Source organism: Peromyscus leucopus, chromosome 3 (genome assembly GCF_004664715.2).
Source record: "Peromyscus leucopus breed LL Stock chromosome 3, UCI_PerLeu_2.1, whole genome shotgun sequence".
In the NCBI taxonomy this organism is placed as follows: Eukaryota; Metazoa; Chordata; class Mammalia; order Rodentia; family Cricetidae; genus Peromyscus; species Peromyscus leucopus.
Window position 1 is genome coordinate 148,356,919 of NC_051065.1, and position 16,787 is coordinate 148,373,705.

Below are 16,787 nucleotides of genomic sequence, written 5' to 3' on the forward strand. Positions count from 1 at the left end.
TTTTTTTTATTTTGTGTGTATGTGTCTAAGTGTATATCCATGTAGGAGCCTGTGGAGGTCAGAAGGGGACATCAGATAACTGATGTCCGGGAACTGGAGTTATATATGGTTGTGAGTCACCATGCGGGTGCTGGGAACTGAACCTGGGTCCTCTACAAGAGCAGCTGGAGACATTAACCATTGAGCCACCCTTCCAGCCCCTGTACTAACTCCTTTAATCTTCATACCAACCCACTGGCTGTCTCTCAGGGAGTAAAACCCTGCAATCAAAAGATGGCCTTTGATTTAATAGTTATACACTATTGGAAAACTTAGTGGGTTGGAAGAGCAAATATTTATTTATTTATGCACAGTCAAATTCCTGTGTAGCTGAGGATGGTCTTGAACTTTGGATCCAAGCCTCGAGCTCCCAAGTGCTGGGATTATAGGCACATGTGACCACACCTGGTTTATGTGGCACTGAATTCTGTCATGATGCTATCAAGCTGCGAACCAAGGCTATGGCCTTATCTGGAGATTTGAGAGAAGATCTGCTTTCAAGTTCACCTCCAAGTTCCTGTTTCTGGCAGGCTCATGGTCCGAACGCCACATCTTAGCTTCAGCTGTGGGCTGGAGCCCCATTCCATGTCCACATGAGTCTTCTCTGTGCTGTTTCATCACAGAGCAACTGTCCTTCTCCAGAGCACACGGCTGGCAAGTCTGCTCACGGGGGAGAACCTGGAGCCTCTGTGTAACATTTGGAAGAGCTAATCCATTACTTCTGCTCTGTCTCCTCACTAAACACGAGTCACTTGGGCTGGGGACCTGCCTCGATGGCAGAGTGATGGCCCAGAATGTGTCACAAGGTCCCTACTTCCACCCTCAGCACCCAAACTACAAAAAAAACAAACGCCCTACCCTACTCAATGGAGTCACTCAATCCAGCCCATACCCCAAAGGAGATAATTATCAAAATGCAGGGCTCCTGCACCCTTAGAAGTCACCTTTCACACTGCCTCCTCATCGCCGGCATCACCCAGGAATACCTGAGAAGTGTAGAATCCAGGCTGCACACCAGGCCTTGGAGCTAGAGCTTGCCCTGTTGACAAGGTCCCCGGTGATGGATGGGCCACGCCAGCTTGAGAGTCTGAAGGGGAAGAGGCCTCGCTGGCCCCTCTGGTTGTTATGGTGACACTCCTCTTCCTTTGTCTCCCCTCAGGTCATGTTAACTTCACTGTTAGTACAGAGATTGTAGACAGCGATGAACTCTGCGGGGGCCGGAAGGGGGTTGTCCCTAACAGAGGCCGCAGCGACACTCTGATCAAGCCAGTTCTTGTCAAGGTGAGTGTCTTTCGGGCTTGGCGTCAGAGGGTGCTCGATGCCCCACCCCGACAGTCAGTTTCAGAGCCCTCACGCTCTACCTCCAGTCTGGAAATTTCTGCCTTCTCCTCCCTTGACCCTCTTGTCTTAGCCGTTTGCCTAACCCATACTTGTGGCCCGCGAAAGCGCTCAATGGGATGCCAGGCCCTGGGCAAAGAGTCAAATAAATGTTAGCTTCCCTTCCTCAAATTCATGACCTCATCAGTTGCTTTTTTAACTCGTTATGAACCCCATGGTTAACCTTGCTTCTAAAAAGTCTTCTAAAGGTTCCCCTAGCTGTAGGCTGTGTCTGGAAAGATGTTTATAGAAAGAGCCTGGATTCGATCCCTGGATTGAAACAGGGTCCTTCTATGCTTCAAAGAAAATCTCCCTTCTCTAAAATTCCGAGGGAAGCGTGGGAACGCGGGCAGGGCCACTTTCCCTTCCTCCTGCTTCTGTTCCCATCATGCTCTTCATCTGATGCTCACCCCATTGTATCATACAGCCGAAGGAGTCCCGTGGAGAAGACTCACAGCTCACTGCTGTGTCCAAAAGGTGAGAGGGTGGCCGGGCAGACGCACCTTGGGCAACAGGTGATTTTCATACACAAAAGGAGGATTATGCTGGATGTGGTGGTGCGACCTGTAATCCCAGCTGAGTGCAGAGGCAGGAGGATCACCACAAGTGTGAGGTCCACTTGGTCTAAACCAGGCTAGCCAGGGCCACACAGGGCCACCTTGTCACCAAACCAACCAAGCAACCAAGCAGAGAAGTGTGTGGGACTAGAAGGGAAACGGGAGTCTAGATTGTTACCCCTGCTGGGATCAAGGAACTGAAAGGCGGGACTTAAAAAAGAGAAAAGAAAATTCTAAGCAGCAAAAATCCCTATGAATCAGCTTGAACACAGCTGCATGCCACCCCATAGAAAGTTCCGGAGAACACTGGGTATAGGAAACCCCAGGTCACGGAACTTGACTCAGAATCCCATGATTTCCACCACCCATGTCACCTGTTCTCTGTGGTCACAGGAGAGGTGGCTTCAGACTCTGTCTCCCTGGAGCTCCCTGTGGATACTGTTCCCGACTCTGCCAAGGCTTACGTCACTGCTCTGGGTAAGCGGCTTGCTCGGAAGGGACAAGGTGGACTAGAGGCTGCAGGGGCATGGGGGGGGGGGCAGCACGTGGGCCTGCAGCAGGTGTCCCGGTCTGAAGGAGTGAAAGAAGAAAAGCAAATCCTGTACAAGAGCAATGCCCCGATAGGATTATAAATGCAGTTTCAGATGAAGGCGTTGTTTGGGGCTGGAGGTTAAGAGCACATTCTTCTCTTCCAGAGGACCAAGGGACCATGTCAGTTGACTCAAAATTGCTTGTAACTGTAGCTCCAAGGGCTCTAGTACTCTCTTCTGGGCTCTGAGGGTACCTGCACACACACACACACACAGACAGACACACACACACACACACACACATGCACGCATGCACACACTTAGTACATATCTTTTTAAAAATTGAAGGAATTGAGGCAGGATAAAAATAAAATCTTTTAAACAATGAAGTCACTGGGGCAGGAGGAAGCTCGCTGTTACAGACGTTTGATATGTATTTGGGTTTAGGGTACCTATAAACTGGGTAGAGAAAAGATAAAATGTTAGCTGCAGCCATTTAACAGTGAAGCATTTGTGTTCAGTTCAGAAGGTCACAGCCGTGTTCGCACCAGTAGCGCACAGTGCACTTCACGCCTTCGGGAGAACAGTGGAAATGAGTAGACCTGGAGTTGGATGTAGTCATCTTGCACACACAACCCCAGCCTCCTTTCCCCCTCCCGGGACTAGCGTGGGACTAAGATATGTGACAACTATAGAGTTGTCACCACAGCATCTAGCACCTGGCAGGAGCCGGGTACCGCTCGGTCCTTTCTGCATTCTCTCACCCTCTCAGATCCCTTCCGGGTCACTTTCTCCATTGTGATTGTGATGCGTCCGTAACTCTGCTGCTGCGTTCATTTCCCTCCAGTGGGCCAGCTCACCAGATTCATCTTCCCCCTGAGAGCATGGGTCGTGTCTTTTTCCTGTCTGTCTCTGACAGATTCCTTTCACACAGTTCATATCGAGTACCTATTTGTAGATTTGAATTGAACCTGACGTCTCCAACACGAATGAGTCACCGTATCCTGCTAGCTGACTTACGGGGTGTGTCCGTAGGTGTAACCTGGAGAGAGTATCTGTATTATGAGTGTCTGGGAGGAATGCACCTTTTGGGGGTAAATTTATGTGCAGTTGAGGAGCTTAGGCATTAAGGCTAAGTATGGTGGATTTGTTATGTCACGTGCAACGTCTCTGGCAACATGTGCACTTAAAAATCCCTGTACTCCCTTGGACAACCTGCGTGCTTTCTGCCTGTACCTTCACATGCCCAGTATTAGAGAACTGTGTTACACTTGTTTGTAAGAAATGTAACTGTTTCCTGATGCTGGCCTCTTGACTAGGAACCCCTGCTTTGCTTGTTTGTTTGTTTTGTTTTATGTGTGGGGGTGTTTTGTCTGCATGGATGTATGTTTGTGGTCTGGTGCCCACAGAGACCAGAAAGAGGGCATCCGATCCCTTGGAACTGGAGTTACAGTGTCTTGTGAGCCACCATGTAAGTCCTGGAACTCAACCCAGGTCCTCTACAAGAGCAGTCGGTGCTCTCTTAACTACTGAGCCATCTTTCCAGCCCCTAACTGTGAGCTCTTTCAAGGTAGAGAACATGTTGAACTTAGTGTTTCTCCCGAAAACACACAGCAAGCTCTAACTAAATCTTAGCTAATATGTGTTTGTCAAAAAAAAAAAAAAAAAAAAAAAAAAAAAAAGGCACAAATCTTAAGAAGTCCTTCTGGCCAGGTGGTGGTAGCACATGGTTTTAATCCCAGCTCTCAGGAGACAGAGACAGACAAATCTCTGAGTTCAAGGACAGCCTGGTCTACAGAGTAAGTTCCAGGGCAGCCAAGGTTACACAGAGAAACCCTGTCTTGAAAAAAACAAAACAAAACAAAAACAAGACAAAATTTCTTCTTTTCTTCTTTACCACATGCTTATTTCTCTATCTTAATGGCAGGAGACATCATGGGCACCGCTCTGCAGCACCTGGATGGTCTGGTACAGATGCCCGGTGGCTGTGGGGAGCAGAACATGGTCATTTTTGCCCCCACCATCTATGTCTTGCAGTACCTAGAGAAGACAGGGCTGCTGACTGAGGAGATCAGGTCTCGGGCAGTGGGTTTCCTGGAGATAGGTAAGTCAGACCTTTCTTCTGGAAGGTTTACAATAGGTCGATAAGCCAGGGAGAAGTTTAGTGTCTGCAGTGATCACCCTTGAAAATCTTGACGACGTGAGTTGAAGTTGTCTTGAGGTCTAAAATCACATCTTGGTTCTTCAGGGTACCAGAAGGAACTGATGTATAAACACAGCAATGGCTCATATAGCGCCTTCGGGGAACAGGATGGAAATGGCAACACATGGTAACACTGCCTGCTTCCCGATGGGCTCCGTACCCCAGAACCTCACTCTTGAAGCACCCCCTCTCTCCCCTCTCTCTCCCTGCAATCTCCTCCTCCTGCTCTCAGCCTCTGCCCTTCAGCGCTGCTTAGATTTGCTCACACCTGGTCAAGTCCCTCACTCTCTTCCCCGGGCCTTCGTTCACCCTTTTCTAGGTCTCCAGTGCACTGTGTCTTGGCCCCCTTCTAGAACCAGAACGAACTGGGGTTGTGTGCCATGGTCTGGAGATTCCCCCTTCTTACTCTGCTTTTTTTCTTCACCCATGCAGGCTGACAGCCTTTGTCACTAAATGTTTTGGCCAAGCTCAGAAATTCATCTTCATCGATGACAAGAACATCCAGGATGCCCTCAAGTGGATGGCGGGAAACCAGCTCCCCAGCGGCTGCTATGACAATGTGGGGAAGCTGCTGCACACAGCTATGAAGGTGGGGATCTGCCGAGGGGTCTGCAGCCCCCACTGTGTCCGGGAGGACCTTTTCGGGTCTATCCCTGCTGTGGGTGGTCTTGGTCAAGTGCTTACCGGTCTGGTTTTCAGTCTTCACGTCTGTAGAAAGAGAAGAGGCTCCAGAGTCTAGTGTTCAGATCAAGGGCATCAGCATCAGCTGGGAATTTGTCTGAAATGCAAATCCCGGCTCCTACCCCAGACAGCGAGTGGAAACTGGGAGTGAGATCCAGCGGCTGAAGTTTCAGACCACTGGACCAGACAGTCTCTGGGTCTCTTGCTACTGCCTCAGGCTCGAAGCAAAGCCATTTTGTAGTGTCTTTTCTAAGAGGTTTGCTCTGTACCAGGTACTGTTCTCAGTACTCGTTTGATACTTAATGTTTACAACACACCAGAGAGCCAAGTACCCGTATGCTGCTATTAATCTCACTTACAGATGAAACAAAGGCCCCGAGAACTGTCCACGCTGTAAGCCAATGAGTAGCAGGGCTAGGACTTGAGACTTTGCAGCCGGACTCCAGAGGCGCTGCCCCCGCCCCTCATTGTCAAGGTACACAACAGGAGTTGACTAGAACACCATTCCAGGGTTTTAGGCTGGAGAGCTGGCTCAGAGGTTAAGAGCACTGACTGCCCTTCCAGAGGACCTTGGTTCAATTTCCAGCACCCACATGGCAGCTCACAACTGTCTGTAACTCCAAGATCTGACACCCTCACACAGACATGCATGCAGGCAAAACACCAATGCACATAAAATTAAAAATAAATATTAAAAAAAAAAAAAAAGGCTCCAGGGTTTTGTTTTTTTTCTCCTTCTTTCTTACCGGAGCCAAATAGGCAATTAAGAAACTCATCACCATGTCTTCAAGTTCAGTGGTTCGCCATGAAAACACCAGTTAAACTCTGCAAGCTCAAATTCCAGACTCACAGTGTTTTAGCTGTGCCTCCGTGGACAAGCCATTTCATGTTTTTAAGTACTTATTTTCTTCTCTATGGAATAAGGATAATTTAGATTCCGTAGTTTTCCAGATTTTCGATTCTGTAGTTTTCCAGATTTTCAAAGCTCTTTCTAGGAATGGTGTTGAGCAGGGAAGGTTACATTTAATCTTTCCTGGATAAGGGGCTGGGCTTGTGTTCCTGGTGTGTGTGTGGGGAGGTGTGAGAAACTTATTCCTCCACCTTTAACCTCTGATCTAAGCCCTCTTAGCGATCTCAGGTCGCCTCCTCCTGTGACTTCCGTTGAAGTCTTTCTTACCTCACGGTGTCCTGGCAGTCAGGGCTGCAGAAATCTCCGGTGGAGATGACTTCTTCTTCACTTTGCACATTCTTCTTCGAGGCCTTGGCTCCGGCTCTGATGTCCCGTCTCCCTGCTTCCCTCTAGGGTGGTGTTGATGATGAGATTTCCTTGACTGCGTACATCACGGCTGCACTGCTGGAGATGGGAAAGACTGTCGATGTGAGTTTTCTAACTCCTTGTCTTGCCTGTTCCTAGAGACATTTGTTCTTCTTTGTTCCTATTCACCCTGTCATTATATTTTATATCTTATTCTGTGTGTGTGTGTGTGTGTGTGTGTGTGTGTGTGTGTGTGTGTGTGTGTGTAAATTAGAAGACAACTCACAGGAGTTGGTTGTCTGCTTCCACCACACAGGCTTTGGATATCCAACTCAGGTCATCAAGTTTGCGGGCAAGTGACGTTATCCACTGAACCACTGGCCCGCTATTCACTCTGTTAAAGTCAAGGAAGATATGATGATATCCTTATTGCTTCCCATCTTATGATAGTGCCTTATGAATTCAGTTGTTCATCTTGACCTCTTAGGACTCGATGGTGAGACAAGGTCTGCAGTGCCTCAGGAAATCTGTCACCTCCACTAACAACCTCTACACCCAGGCCCTGTTAGCTTATACCTTCTCTCTGGCTGGAGAAATGGAAATCAGAAGTGCTCTTCTTCACAAGATAGATCAACAGGCCACTGTCTCAGGTATGTTGGTCATGGTAGGCATTCTTTGGAATTGTTAAGGTGTGCTGTGAGTTAGCCATCATTTTCTGTGCCGTCCTCTGCCTCACATATGTTCAAATTTAGGGATTATTTTCGTAGAAGTTGAATCACAAGCTCATCATTGGGAGTTGTGAGAGAAAGTCCATTTAAGTCCTCAAAAGACATCACTGCATATTCGAAACATGGGAATGCATTTGTTGAAGTTGGTCAGGTTTACTGGTGTCATAGAACTATTTTGGAGACATTTGGTCTAAGATCAAGTTGGGTATATTGAGAATAATATTTGAAGTTATAACAGTCGTAAGTGAAATATCAGTACATTTTCTTTATCTACATATGTAGAATTATATTTCCAGACAGAAATTTAATCTCAGCTTCCATCTATATGAACACCAGTCCCACACTGTCCTCTCCTGTGAACTCAGCAACAAGTGCCCCAAGCACATAAAATTCTTATCAGAAGTTTTTGCCTACTTATTTGCATCAGCATCAGAACCTATAAACTAACAAGAATGCTTCTCACGTATTTCTTCAGCAAGAACATTTATTGACCTTCCAGCTTCACCTTAGTGAGTTGTATGTGGTTGTTTGCACATATGCATGTACACACACACACACACACACACACACACACACACACACACATCATACATACTTATGGCTAACTGAATCAGCTGATTCTGAGAAGTGTTCTTGGCTGACACTTCTCCACTTTAAGGTGTGATGTTTTATTAAGTGAAAATGGGAAAGTCTGTCAGCTCTTGGCAAAACTTTACGGTGATTCTTTCTTCTCTGTAGGAGAATCCATTCACTGGAACCAGAAACCTGACATTGCAGATGCCAGTCCTTGGTCCCAGCCTCAGGCAGTGGATGTAGAACTTACAGCCTATGTGTTGTTGGCTCAGCTCACCAAGAACTCCCTGACTCAAGAGGAAGTAGCCAAGGCCACTAGCATAGTGGCTTGGTTGGCCAAGCAACGCAATGCATATGGAGGCTTCTCTTCCACTCAGGTGAGCAGTCTGCTTTTCTGACATAGTCAGGTGCACTGTGGAGATGGAGAAATATCTCCCTTGCCCTCTGGGTCCTTATATTCTTATAGAGATGGAGAAAAGGCATATGAAAATACAGAAGGATTAATTAGGTCATGTGAATGTGTTGTTTTAAGATAAGCCCACCAGAGACTACCACAAAGGCACTCTTAAAATAGAAAAGGAAGTCTTTATTGCTGGCTGGCAGCTGTATTGGGAACTTGCCAGAATCCTGCAGCTCTGAGCTTACAGCCATTTGCCTTTTATGTACACAAACCATAGCCAGGTTGTCACAATTAGCAAGAAGCAGAAACCATAAAGCAAGGTCAGTACATTTAGGAACTTTTCTGGAACAGTGGACTAGGTCTTTGATGGATTAGGTCTTTGTTTCCATTTTGGCAGTTATGTGGGGCCTACATGCTGGGTTTTAAGGTCAGAATGGTGTCTCTAACATGGCGTCAGTTACGCTAAGGTCTGGAGGCCTGTTACAATGTGAGTGATACCAGATGCATTTGGTTTTCTCTTTGTGGAGTATTTTTGTATGTGGGCTGGTTAGTTTTTGTCAACTTGACACAAGCTAGAGTCATCTAGGAAGAGGGATCCTCAACTGAGAAAATGCCTCCATCACATTACCCGTAGGCAAGTCTGTGGGGCATTGGCTTGTATAAATTGATGTGGGAGGGCCCAGCCCACATGGGCAGTGCCATCCCTGGGCTGGTGGTCCTATGTGGTATAAGAAAGCAGCCTGAAGAGCCAGGCAGATCTCTGTGAGTTCGAGGCCAGCCTGGTCTTCAGAGCAAGATCCAGGACAGGCACCAAAACTACACAGAGAAACCCTGTCTCGAAAAACCTAAAAAGAAAAAAGAAAAGAAAGAAAGAAAGAAAGAAAGAAAGAAAGAAAGAAAGAAAGAAAGAAAGAAAAAAAGAAAGAAAGAAAGAAAGAAAGAAAGAAAGAAAGAAAGAAAGAAAGAAAGAAAGAAAGAAAGAAAGAAAGAAAGAAAGTAGCCTGAGCCATGCGGTGTCCAGGACCACCGGGGCTACACAGAAAAACCATGTCTTGAAAACCAAACCAAAAATAAAGAAAGAAAGAAAAAGAAAGGAAGGAAGGGAAGAAGGAAGGAGGGAGGAAGGAAGGAAGGAAGGATAGAGAGAAGGAAGCTGAGCAGGCCAGCAGAGCAAGCCAGGAAGCGTCTTGCTCCTTGGCCTCTGCTTCTGTCCCTGCCTCCAGCTTCCTTCCCTGCTTGAGTTCTTGCCTAATGATGGACTACAATTTGGTCATAAACCAAACAAACCCTTTCCTCCCCAAGTCGCTTTTGGTCATGGTGTTTATCGTGGCAACAGAAAGCTAACTAGGACACCATGTAAATAGGAATAGGAATCCATAATTATGGCAAAATTTATGTTAACGAATTATAAAGCTTATTAGGGGATCTGTACATACGAAAATTGAGGGTTCGTGGGCATGTTCCCTTCTATTATTGCAGATATTGGAAAGTTAATAAGATATAATCTCTACTCCAAATATTTACAGTAAAGAAGGAAAGCTAGGTCGCATTTCATATAAAGGAAGGAATGCACATCTTTAATCTTAGTTCTAGGGAGGCAGAGGCAGAGAACTGATCTCTGAGTTCAAGGCCCAGCCAGACTCTTTCTCAAAATATCATACAAATGAAGGGGGATCTGGAACCAACACCATAAAGGTGCAAACTTTATCAACTTGAATAGAAAGACTGTTGTGTGTGTGTGTGTGTGTGTGTGTGTGTGTGAGAGAGAGAGAGAGAGAGAGAGAGAGAGAGAGAGAGAGAGAGAGAACACTACCATTGAGCTACATGCTTAGTTCAGATTTTAAAAAACAAAAAAATTTTTCAAGAGAATGCTTAGAAGAGAAGGATATAAGTAGATATATAAAATTTTAGTAGGCAACTATTGAAAGGAAAAAGAAATGATGTGAACAGAGACACCGATCTGTAAAAATGTCGATTGGCTACTGGGAAAACTGTTTTAGTTAGAGCCAATGGAACAGAAGCCACCTTATAGAGCTTCTGTTCATTATTACGGAGGGCCTTGAGTGGCAGCCTTCAAGCTGGGACATAATTCCAAGAGGTAAATGGTGGCTTGTTTTGATTTTTAAACTTTCTTCAGAAAGATTAACCTGTTGCTTGGTAATCCAGAGGAAAGAGACCCAGGACTTGGGGACCAGGAGACTGTTTCATTAAACTAGGAGAATAGCAGGAAAAGATAAAGGAGAAAGGTAGAATTTGTGGTAAATTTGAATGTATCCAAAATTATCTGAGAGCTCAGGGTAGCTCAGTGGTAGAGCACTTGCCTAGCATGGGCAAGGCCTTGGGTTCAATTCACATTGCACAAACATACAAGCACACATATGCACATATGTGCATCTTACCATAACAGGATAGTTAGTCATTAGTGCATTGTTCTGAAAATTAAATATCTAACAGGTGAAAAATTACTCAAATGAAGAAGAAAAGGTATTTCTTGTCTTCATGGAAATTATAAATTGATTTATTGAAATTAGTGTCAGGCTGGGTGGTGGTAGCTCATGCCTTTAATCCCAGCACTCGAAAGGAAGAGGCAGGTGGATCTCTGGGAGTTCAAGGCCAACTGGTCTACATTTTTTTTTTTTTTTTTTTTTTTTTGTGACAGGGTTTCTCTGTGTAACAGCCCTGGCTGTCCTGGAACTCCCTCTGTAGACCAGGCTGGCCTTGAACTCCCAGAGATCCACCTGTCTCTGCCTCCTAGTGTTAGCATTAAAGGTGTACACCACCACACCCAACCAATTTAATGGATTTTTAAAAAGATAAGGTATTGTGCCTTACTTCAGAGTAAAGTAAAAACAAAAAAACTTTGTTGTTTTTCCTTAGGAGATTGAAAATGATTTTTATTTATTTTCAATTTTTGCTGCTGGGGATTGAAACCTGGCCTTGTACCTGCTAAGCGAACAGTCTGCCAGCTGGCTACACGCCAGCCCCTCAGGGACATTCTTAATCCAGAAAGACGTCTTGATGCCTAGCCAGCCCTAAGTAATTATAATATATATCAATATTTTGCCAAGCAGTGAGAGAAGTCTTTAGAACTGTCAGTGACACATGCCTGTCAAAATTGTTTTTCACTAAAATCCTTAGTGATTACAAGAAGTCTCTCTCTCTCTCTCTGTCTCTGTCTCTGTCTCTCTCTCTCTCTCTCTCACACACACACACACACACACACACACACACATGAACACACACACACACACCACGAATCTGCAGCCCACGGGAAGGTCCTTCTGTTGGATTGCTGCAGTGCTGATGCAGTAACGATCCCACGGTTCCAGCTCACAAAGGGTAGACAACTTTACAGGGAAAGCTTGTTTGCAGCCTCCACAGGGTTTTGCCTCATCTTCCTACTTCACAGGGTGGTAATGCTGTCCAAATATGCACGCTCTTTTGGTCTCGTTGGGATGTGAAAAGTGAGGTCCTTTATTCTGGAATATGTATTTTACGGTGTCAAGCATGTACAAATTCTCACAGTAGAGAGCAAAACCTAACAGTTTTGCTTGCCATCTCATTTTCTCCCTCTTTATCGTAATTTATATAAATGGTGTTTTTTTGAAATGGAAAGCTTCAAGCTATACAATAGGATGTGCTCTGAGTGACAGTCTGTTTTATTCAGAGTTAAAGAAAAGATATCATGTGCCCCAGTAGCTAAGAAGCCTTGGACTGAAAGGAAAGATTGTCCAAGGGTCCTGGTACCTCTCCAGCTGGACAGAGGTCATCACACAGATGACTGCAGAATAAATAACTGCAGAAGGTATGAATTTCCTAGGACCGTCAAGTTATTGCTGGTTCCTCCTCCAACAAGAGAGCTATGAGACATACAATGAGCCATTATTCTCTTGATTCTAGAAATAACCCCTTTGGAGCTAAGTTCTATCTCTAAGTATGAATTCATCCAAATGGCCAGATGACCTTAAGGCTGTTAGTGACTATTTTCTATAAATGTAAGTTGTCGGGGTTTCCGTATCAGCTTCCCCAGGAGAGGTGAATATAATTCTCTATATACTTAGGAGTGCTGCTACCCAGGCCAGCTTCAGCCACCAGGCACTGGTTACAGCGTCTTCGGGCTAATTTGCGTGGCTCGCAGACTGGTAAAGTGTGTGCTTGTTTTACTTCAGGATACTGTAGTTGCCCTCCAAGCGCTTGCCAAGTACGCTGCAGTTGCCTACACGCCCTCGGAGGAAGTCAGCGTGCTTGTAAAATCCACCGAGAATTTCCAACACACTTTCAACATAGAGTCTGCCAACCGACTGGTACTGCAGCAGGAAGCGCTGCCCAGCATCCCCGGAGTGTACACTGTGGAGGCCTCGGGCCAGGGCTGCGTCTATGTGCAGGCAAGCAGAGGGCCAAGAGAACGGAGTACATGGAAAAGCAGTGTCAGAGGATTCCTGCCTCAAAGACAGTTTCTCACTTCCCACCTCCGCCCGCCCTCCCTCCCTCTCTCCTCCCCTTTGTGTGTGTCTCTCTCCCTGGGAAAGTGGTCTGAGGTGCACAAATTTGAAGTCCTTCCTGATTCTGATCTTGTTATCTCTTTCCACCAGACGGTGTTGAGATACAACGTTTTCCCTCCTAAAATTCCAGAGACCTTTAGCCTTCAGGTGGAAACGGGAAAAGCTAGTTGTGAAAAACTCACTTTACCTCTGTCCTTGACTCTCGCTATTCATACCAGGCAAGGAAAACTGAGGGCACCTGGGTCCTGGGAACTGAATGTGTGTGTGGAGGGGGTGGGTGAAGTGTGTGTGTGTGTGTGTGTGTGTGTGTGTGTGTGTGTGTGTGTGTGTGTGGAGGGGTGGGTGGAGTGTGTGTGTGTGTGTGTGTGTGTGTGTGTGTGTGTGGAGGGGGTGGGTGGTGTGTGTGTGTGTGTGTGGAGGGGTGGGTGGTGTGTGTGTGTGTGTGTGTGTGTGTGTGTAGGGGGTGGGTGGAGAGTGTGTGTGTGTGTGTGTGTGGAGGGGGTGGGTGGTGTGTGTGTGTGTGTGTGGAGGGGGTGGGTGGTGTGTGTGTGTGTGTGTGTGTGTGTGTGTGTGTGTGTGCGCGTGTGGATGCGGAGTGTAGCGAGAGTGGAAACAGTAGGTTGACAACAAGTCTGCTTCTTCCTGCCCTCAGTTACGTGGGGAGCCGCAGCTCTTCCAACATGGCCATTGTGGAAGTGAAGATGCTGTCTGGGTTCAGTCCCGTGGAAGGCACCAAGCAGTTAGTAGGTGGCTTCTGTTTTTTCCATTTAGCTGTCTCTTAGAGAACTTAACGTTATTGATGAACCAAAACCCGGTGAAGTTGGCATCATCCTATGTGTCTATGTACACACATCCACCCGTTTACAACTCAAGACCGGACATCAGAAAGGGTTATTGAGGTGCATTGGATACACAACATGGGAGCAGCATTGGTTTTGGTTCCTATTCTTATCCTGTGCTGGGGTTGGAACCCAGGGCCTTGCACATGCTAGGCAAATACTTGTACACGTGGCCTAGGTGCCTCACTTTCTTTATTCTGGAGCACTTGAAACTGGCCAGAAAGAGCAGAGTTGTGTTGGCCATCTACAGTATGTAAAATACTGGAATTCTAAGGTGTAGTGAGAAGGAAAAAGTATACATCCTTGTTAGTATATGTCTCATGATAAGACTGAAACATTGGGAGTTTAAAGTTGAGTAAAATACTTTACCCCAAGGATAGTGAAGAGCCTGGTTCTGGCTCCTAATCTTTTTCTCTCCTCCTTTTCAAATCCAGCTTCTGCAGCAACCCCTGGTGAAGCAGGTCGAGTTCAGCAAAGACACACTTAACATTTACTTGGAGGAGGTAGGTGTTCAGAACTAACCAAAGAGCTAGAGTGTGTGTGTGTGTGTGTGTGTGTGTGTGTGTGTGTGTGTGTGTGTGTGTGTGTGTGCTGGCTTCCCTTCATATCTACATGTCCAAGTGTTCTGTACACAGACAAGCAGGACCTGGGCGTGCAGTGTGAGAGGGGTCTGCTCCATGATGGTACACCACGAGGCAGGTGCTGTCCCTACAAGCAAATACCCTCCCATAGACGGACACCCTGAGCTGTTTACACCATTTGAGATTTCTAATAGATACATTCCAGAAAAGAAACAATGTGATGAGAATTAGCATTGTACCAAACATTAGAATAGTGCTAATCCTTGGGAACTTTGAGCTTTGTTGAAATGAAAAGGTAAATATAACATGTTGATTTAAATTAAACTTAATAGCACAATAGATAATATGAATATATACATGTATTGAGGTCTCATTTTCCACTGGCAACAGTTCTAAATATTTTTACAGTCTTAAAAATCTCATTATTTCAGTATTTCTGTGGGCCTCGCATGTAGCTCAGTGCTAGAGTGCTAGAGACTGAACCTAGTAGACACAATCAAGAAAATTTTAGCTGGGGTGTGGTGGCGCACACCTTTGATCTTCACACTTGGGAGGCAGAGGCAGATGGATCTCTATGAGTTCGAGGCCAGCCTTGTGAGACCTTGTCTCAAGAAAATGTTTTTTAATTTAACTTTTCAACTTTATAATATATTGAAACATAAAGTGAGATATGTATTGATGAGCGCCTGTGCACATGCATTCCACTTTTGCACTCCAGCATGCGTTTTACACGGTCAGCCCATCTCCACTCTTTCTGTTCAGTTTTGAGTGTTCAGTAGCCACAAGCATCCTTGCAACTCTGGATTACAACGCATGCTTAACAGCAAAGCCTTTCGCCAAAACGGTGCTCTGAACTCTGGGTTTTAGCTATGGGCTGTGTAGCTTTGGGCAAGCTGTTGAAAGTCTTGGTTTCCTTTTTTTTTGGGGGGGGGGTTCGAGACAGGGTTTCTCTATGTAGCTCTGGAGCCTGTCCTGGACTAGCTCTGTAGACCAGGCTGGCCTCGAACTCACAGAGATCCGCCTGGCTCTGCCTCCCGAGTGCTGGGATTACAGGTGTGTGCCACCACTGCGCAGCTAGTCTTGGTTTCCTTAACCATGAAATGAGTTATTGGTAGAAGACAGATAACTATGTCTGTCCTAGAACTATTCTATTTTTATTCATTTATTTGCAGTGCTGAAGGTTGAGCCCAGTGCCCTACCACTGAACTGCATGCTAACCCTGCAGCACTCGTGAGAGGATTAAATGATTTAAGACTATAAAAGTGTTTAAAAGTGTTGCTGACACAAAATAAGCCCTCAATATATGTTATATGTCCATATTATTTTATTTTAATGCTAAGATTAATTTTAATTGGACTTGTTTTCATTTCAATAAAATTAGAAGTTCCAAGGATCTAGTAACAGTCTAAAATTTGATGTGACTCTAATTGGTACACATGGGGAATAAAGTCACCTTTACTTTTTATTTTTTATTTTATTTTTTTGTTTATCAAGACAGGGTTCCTCTGTGTAACAGTCCTTCCTGTCCTGGAACTCGCTTTGTAGGCCAGGCTGGCCTTGAACTCACTGAGATCCTCCTGCCTCTGCCTCCCAAAGTACTGGAATTCAAGGCTGTGCCACCATACTAACCTAAGTCACTTTTATTTTAAAGCCAACAGGAGAGAATGTACCAAACTAAAACTTACTTTTACCATGAATATCCACGTCCCGTTTTCAGCCCTCTGCCCAGCCTGTCCATCTTCCGGAAAGACACATTGGTTTGTTTGCTTTTTGTAGTGCAGAGGATCACACCCGCGACCTCACGTGTGCTTGGCAAGCATCTGACCACGGAGCTACAATCCATTCCCTTTTTCACTTTAGTTTTTTTCCCTCCCTCATCTCTTTCTCCCTCCTCCCTTCTTCTCCTCGAAGCAGGGTCTTGCTGTGTCACCCAGGCTCCCCTTAGACTCTTGATTCTCTTGTCTCAGCCTCCTGAGTGCTTGGACTCTGGGTGGTGCAGGTGCATGTGACCATGCTGTTACCCACAGGGTTCATTTTAGTTGTCTTTTAAATGCATTTTTGGTTTTTGTTTGTGTAAGGGTGTGTGTGTGTGTGTGTGTGTGTGTGTGTGTGTGTGTGTGTGTGTGATGTATGTGCCATGTGCCTGTGGGTGCCTATGAAGGCCAGAAGGGTGCATTGAATCCACTAGAGCTGGAGTGACATGTGGTTGTGAGACATCCAACATGGCTCTGAGAACACAACTCCGATCCTCTGGAAGAGCAGCAGGGCCTAACCACTGAGCCATCTCTCTGGTCTCCTCATTTTAATGTGCTTGATCTGTGTTCCCCACAGCTCAGTAAGAAGACTCAGACTTACACTTTGACCATCAGCCAAAGTGTGTTGGTAACCAACCTGAAACCTGCAACCATCAAAGTCTATGACTACTACCTGCTAGGTGAGTATGGAGAGCCTACATGCATCTCCCAACAGTTTTATCTCACTTTTATGGCCTCTTACTCTTAATTTTACAAACACTTCTTCCC

At 45.8% G+C, this 16,787-nt stretch overlaps 1 protein-coding gene across 1 annotated transcript in view; it reads left to right on the forward strand.

The window, feature by feature from the left end:
- A2ml1 (alpha-2-macroglobulin like 1) overlaps positions 1–16,787 on the forward strand; it is a 38,388-nt gene that overhangs the window by 19,652 nt on the left and 1,949 nt on the right. Inside the window, exons 22-36 of the mRNA XM_037204170.1 lie at positions 1,199–1,320; positions 1,451–1,452; positions 1,844–1,893; positions 2,367–2,450; positions 4,431–4,607; positions 4,752–4,833; positions 5,139–5,295; positions 6,691–6,765; positions 7,130–7,292; positions 8,109–8,320; positions 12,513–12,728; positions 12,936–13,063; positions 13,498–13,588; positions 14,119–14,187; positions 16,597–16,699. Of these exons, the coding sequence (XP_037060065.1) occupies positions 1,199–1,320; positions 1,451–1,452; positions 1,844–1,893; positions 2,367–2,450; positions 4,431–4,607; positions 4,752–4,833; positions 5,139–5,295; positions 6,691–6,765; positions 7,130–7,292; positions 8,109–8,320; positions 12,513–12,728; positions 12,936–13,063; positions 13,498–13,588; positions 14,119–14,187; positions 16,597–16,699 (1,731 nt within the window). The remainder of the gene's footprint in view (positions 1–1,198; positions 1,321–1,450; positions 1,453–1,843; positions 1,894–2,366; positions 2,451–4,430; positions 4,608–4,751; positions 4,834–5,138; positions 5,296–6,690; positions 6,766–7,129; positions 7,293–8,108; positions 8,321–12,512; positions 12,729–12,935; positions 13,064–13,497; positions 13,589–14,118; positions 14,188–16,596; positions 16,700–16,787) is intronic.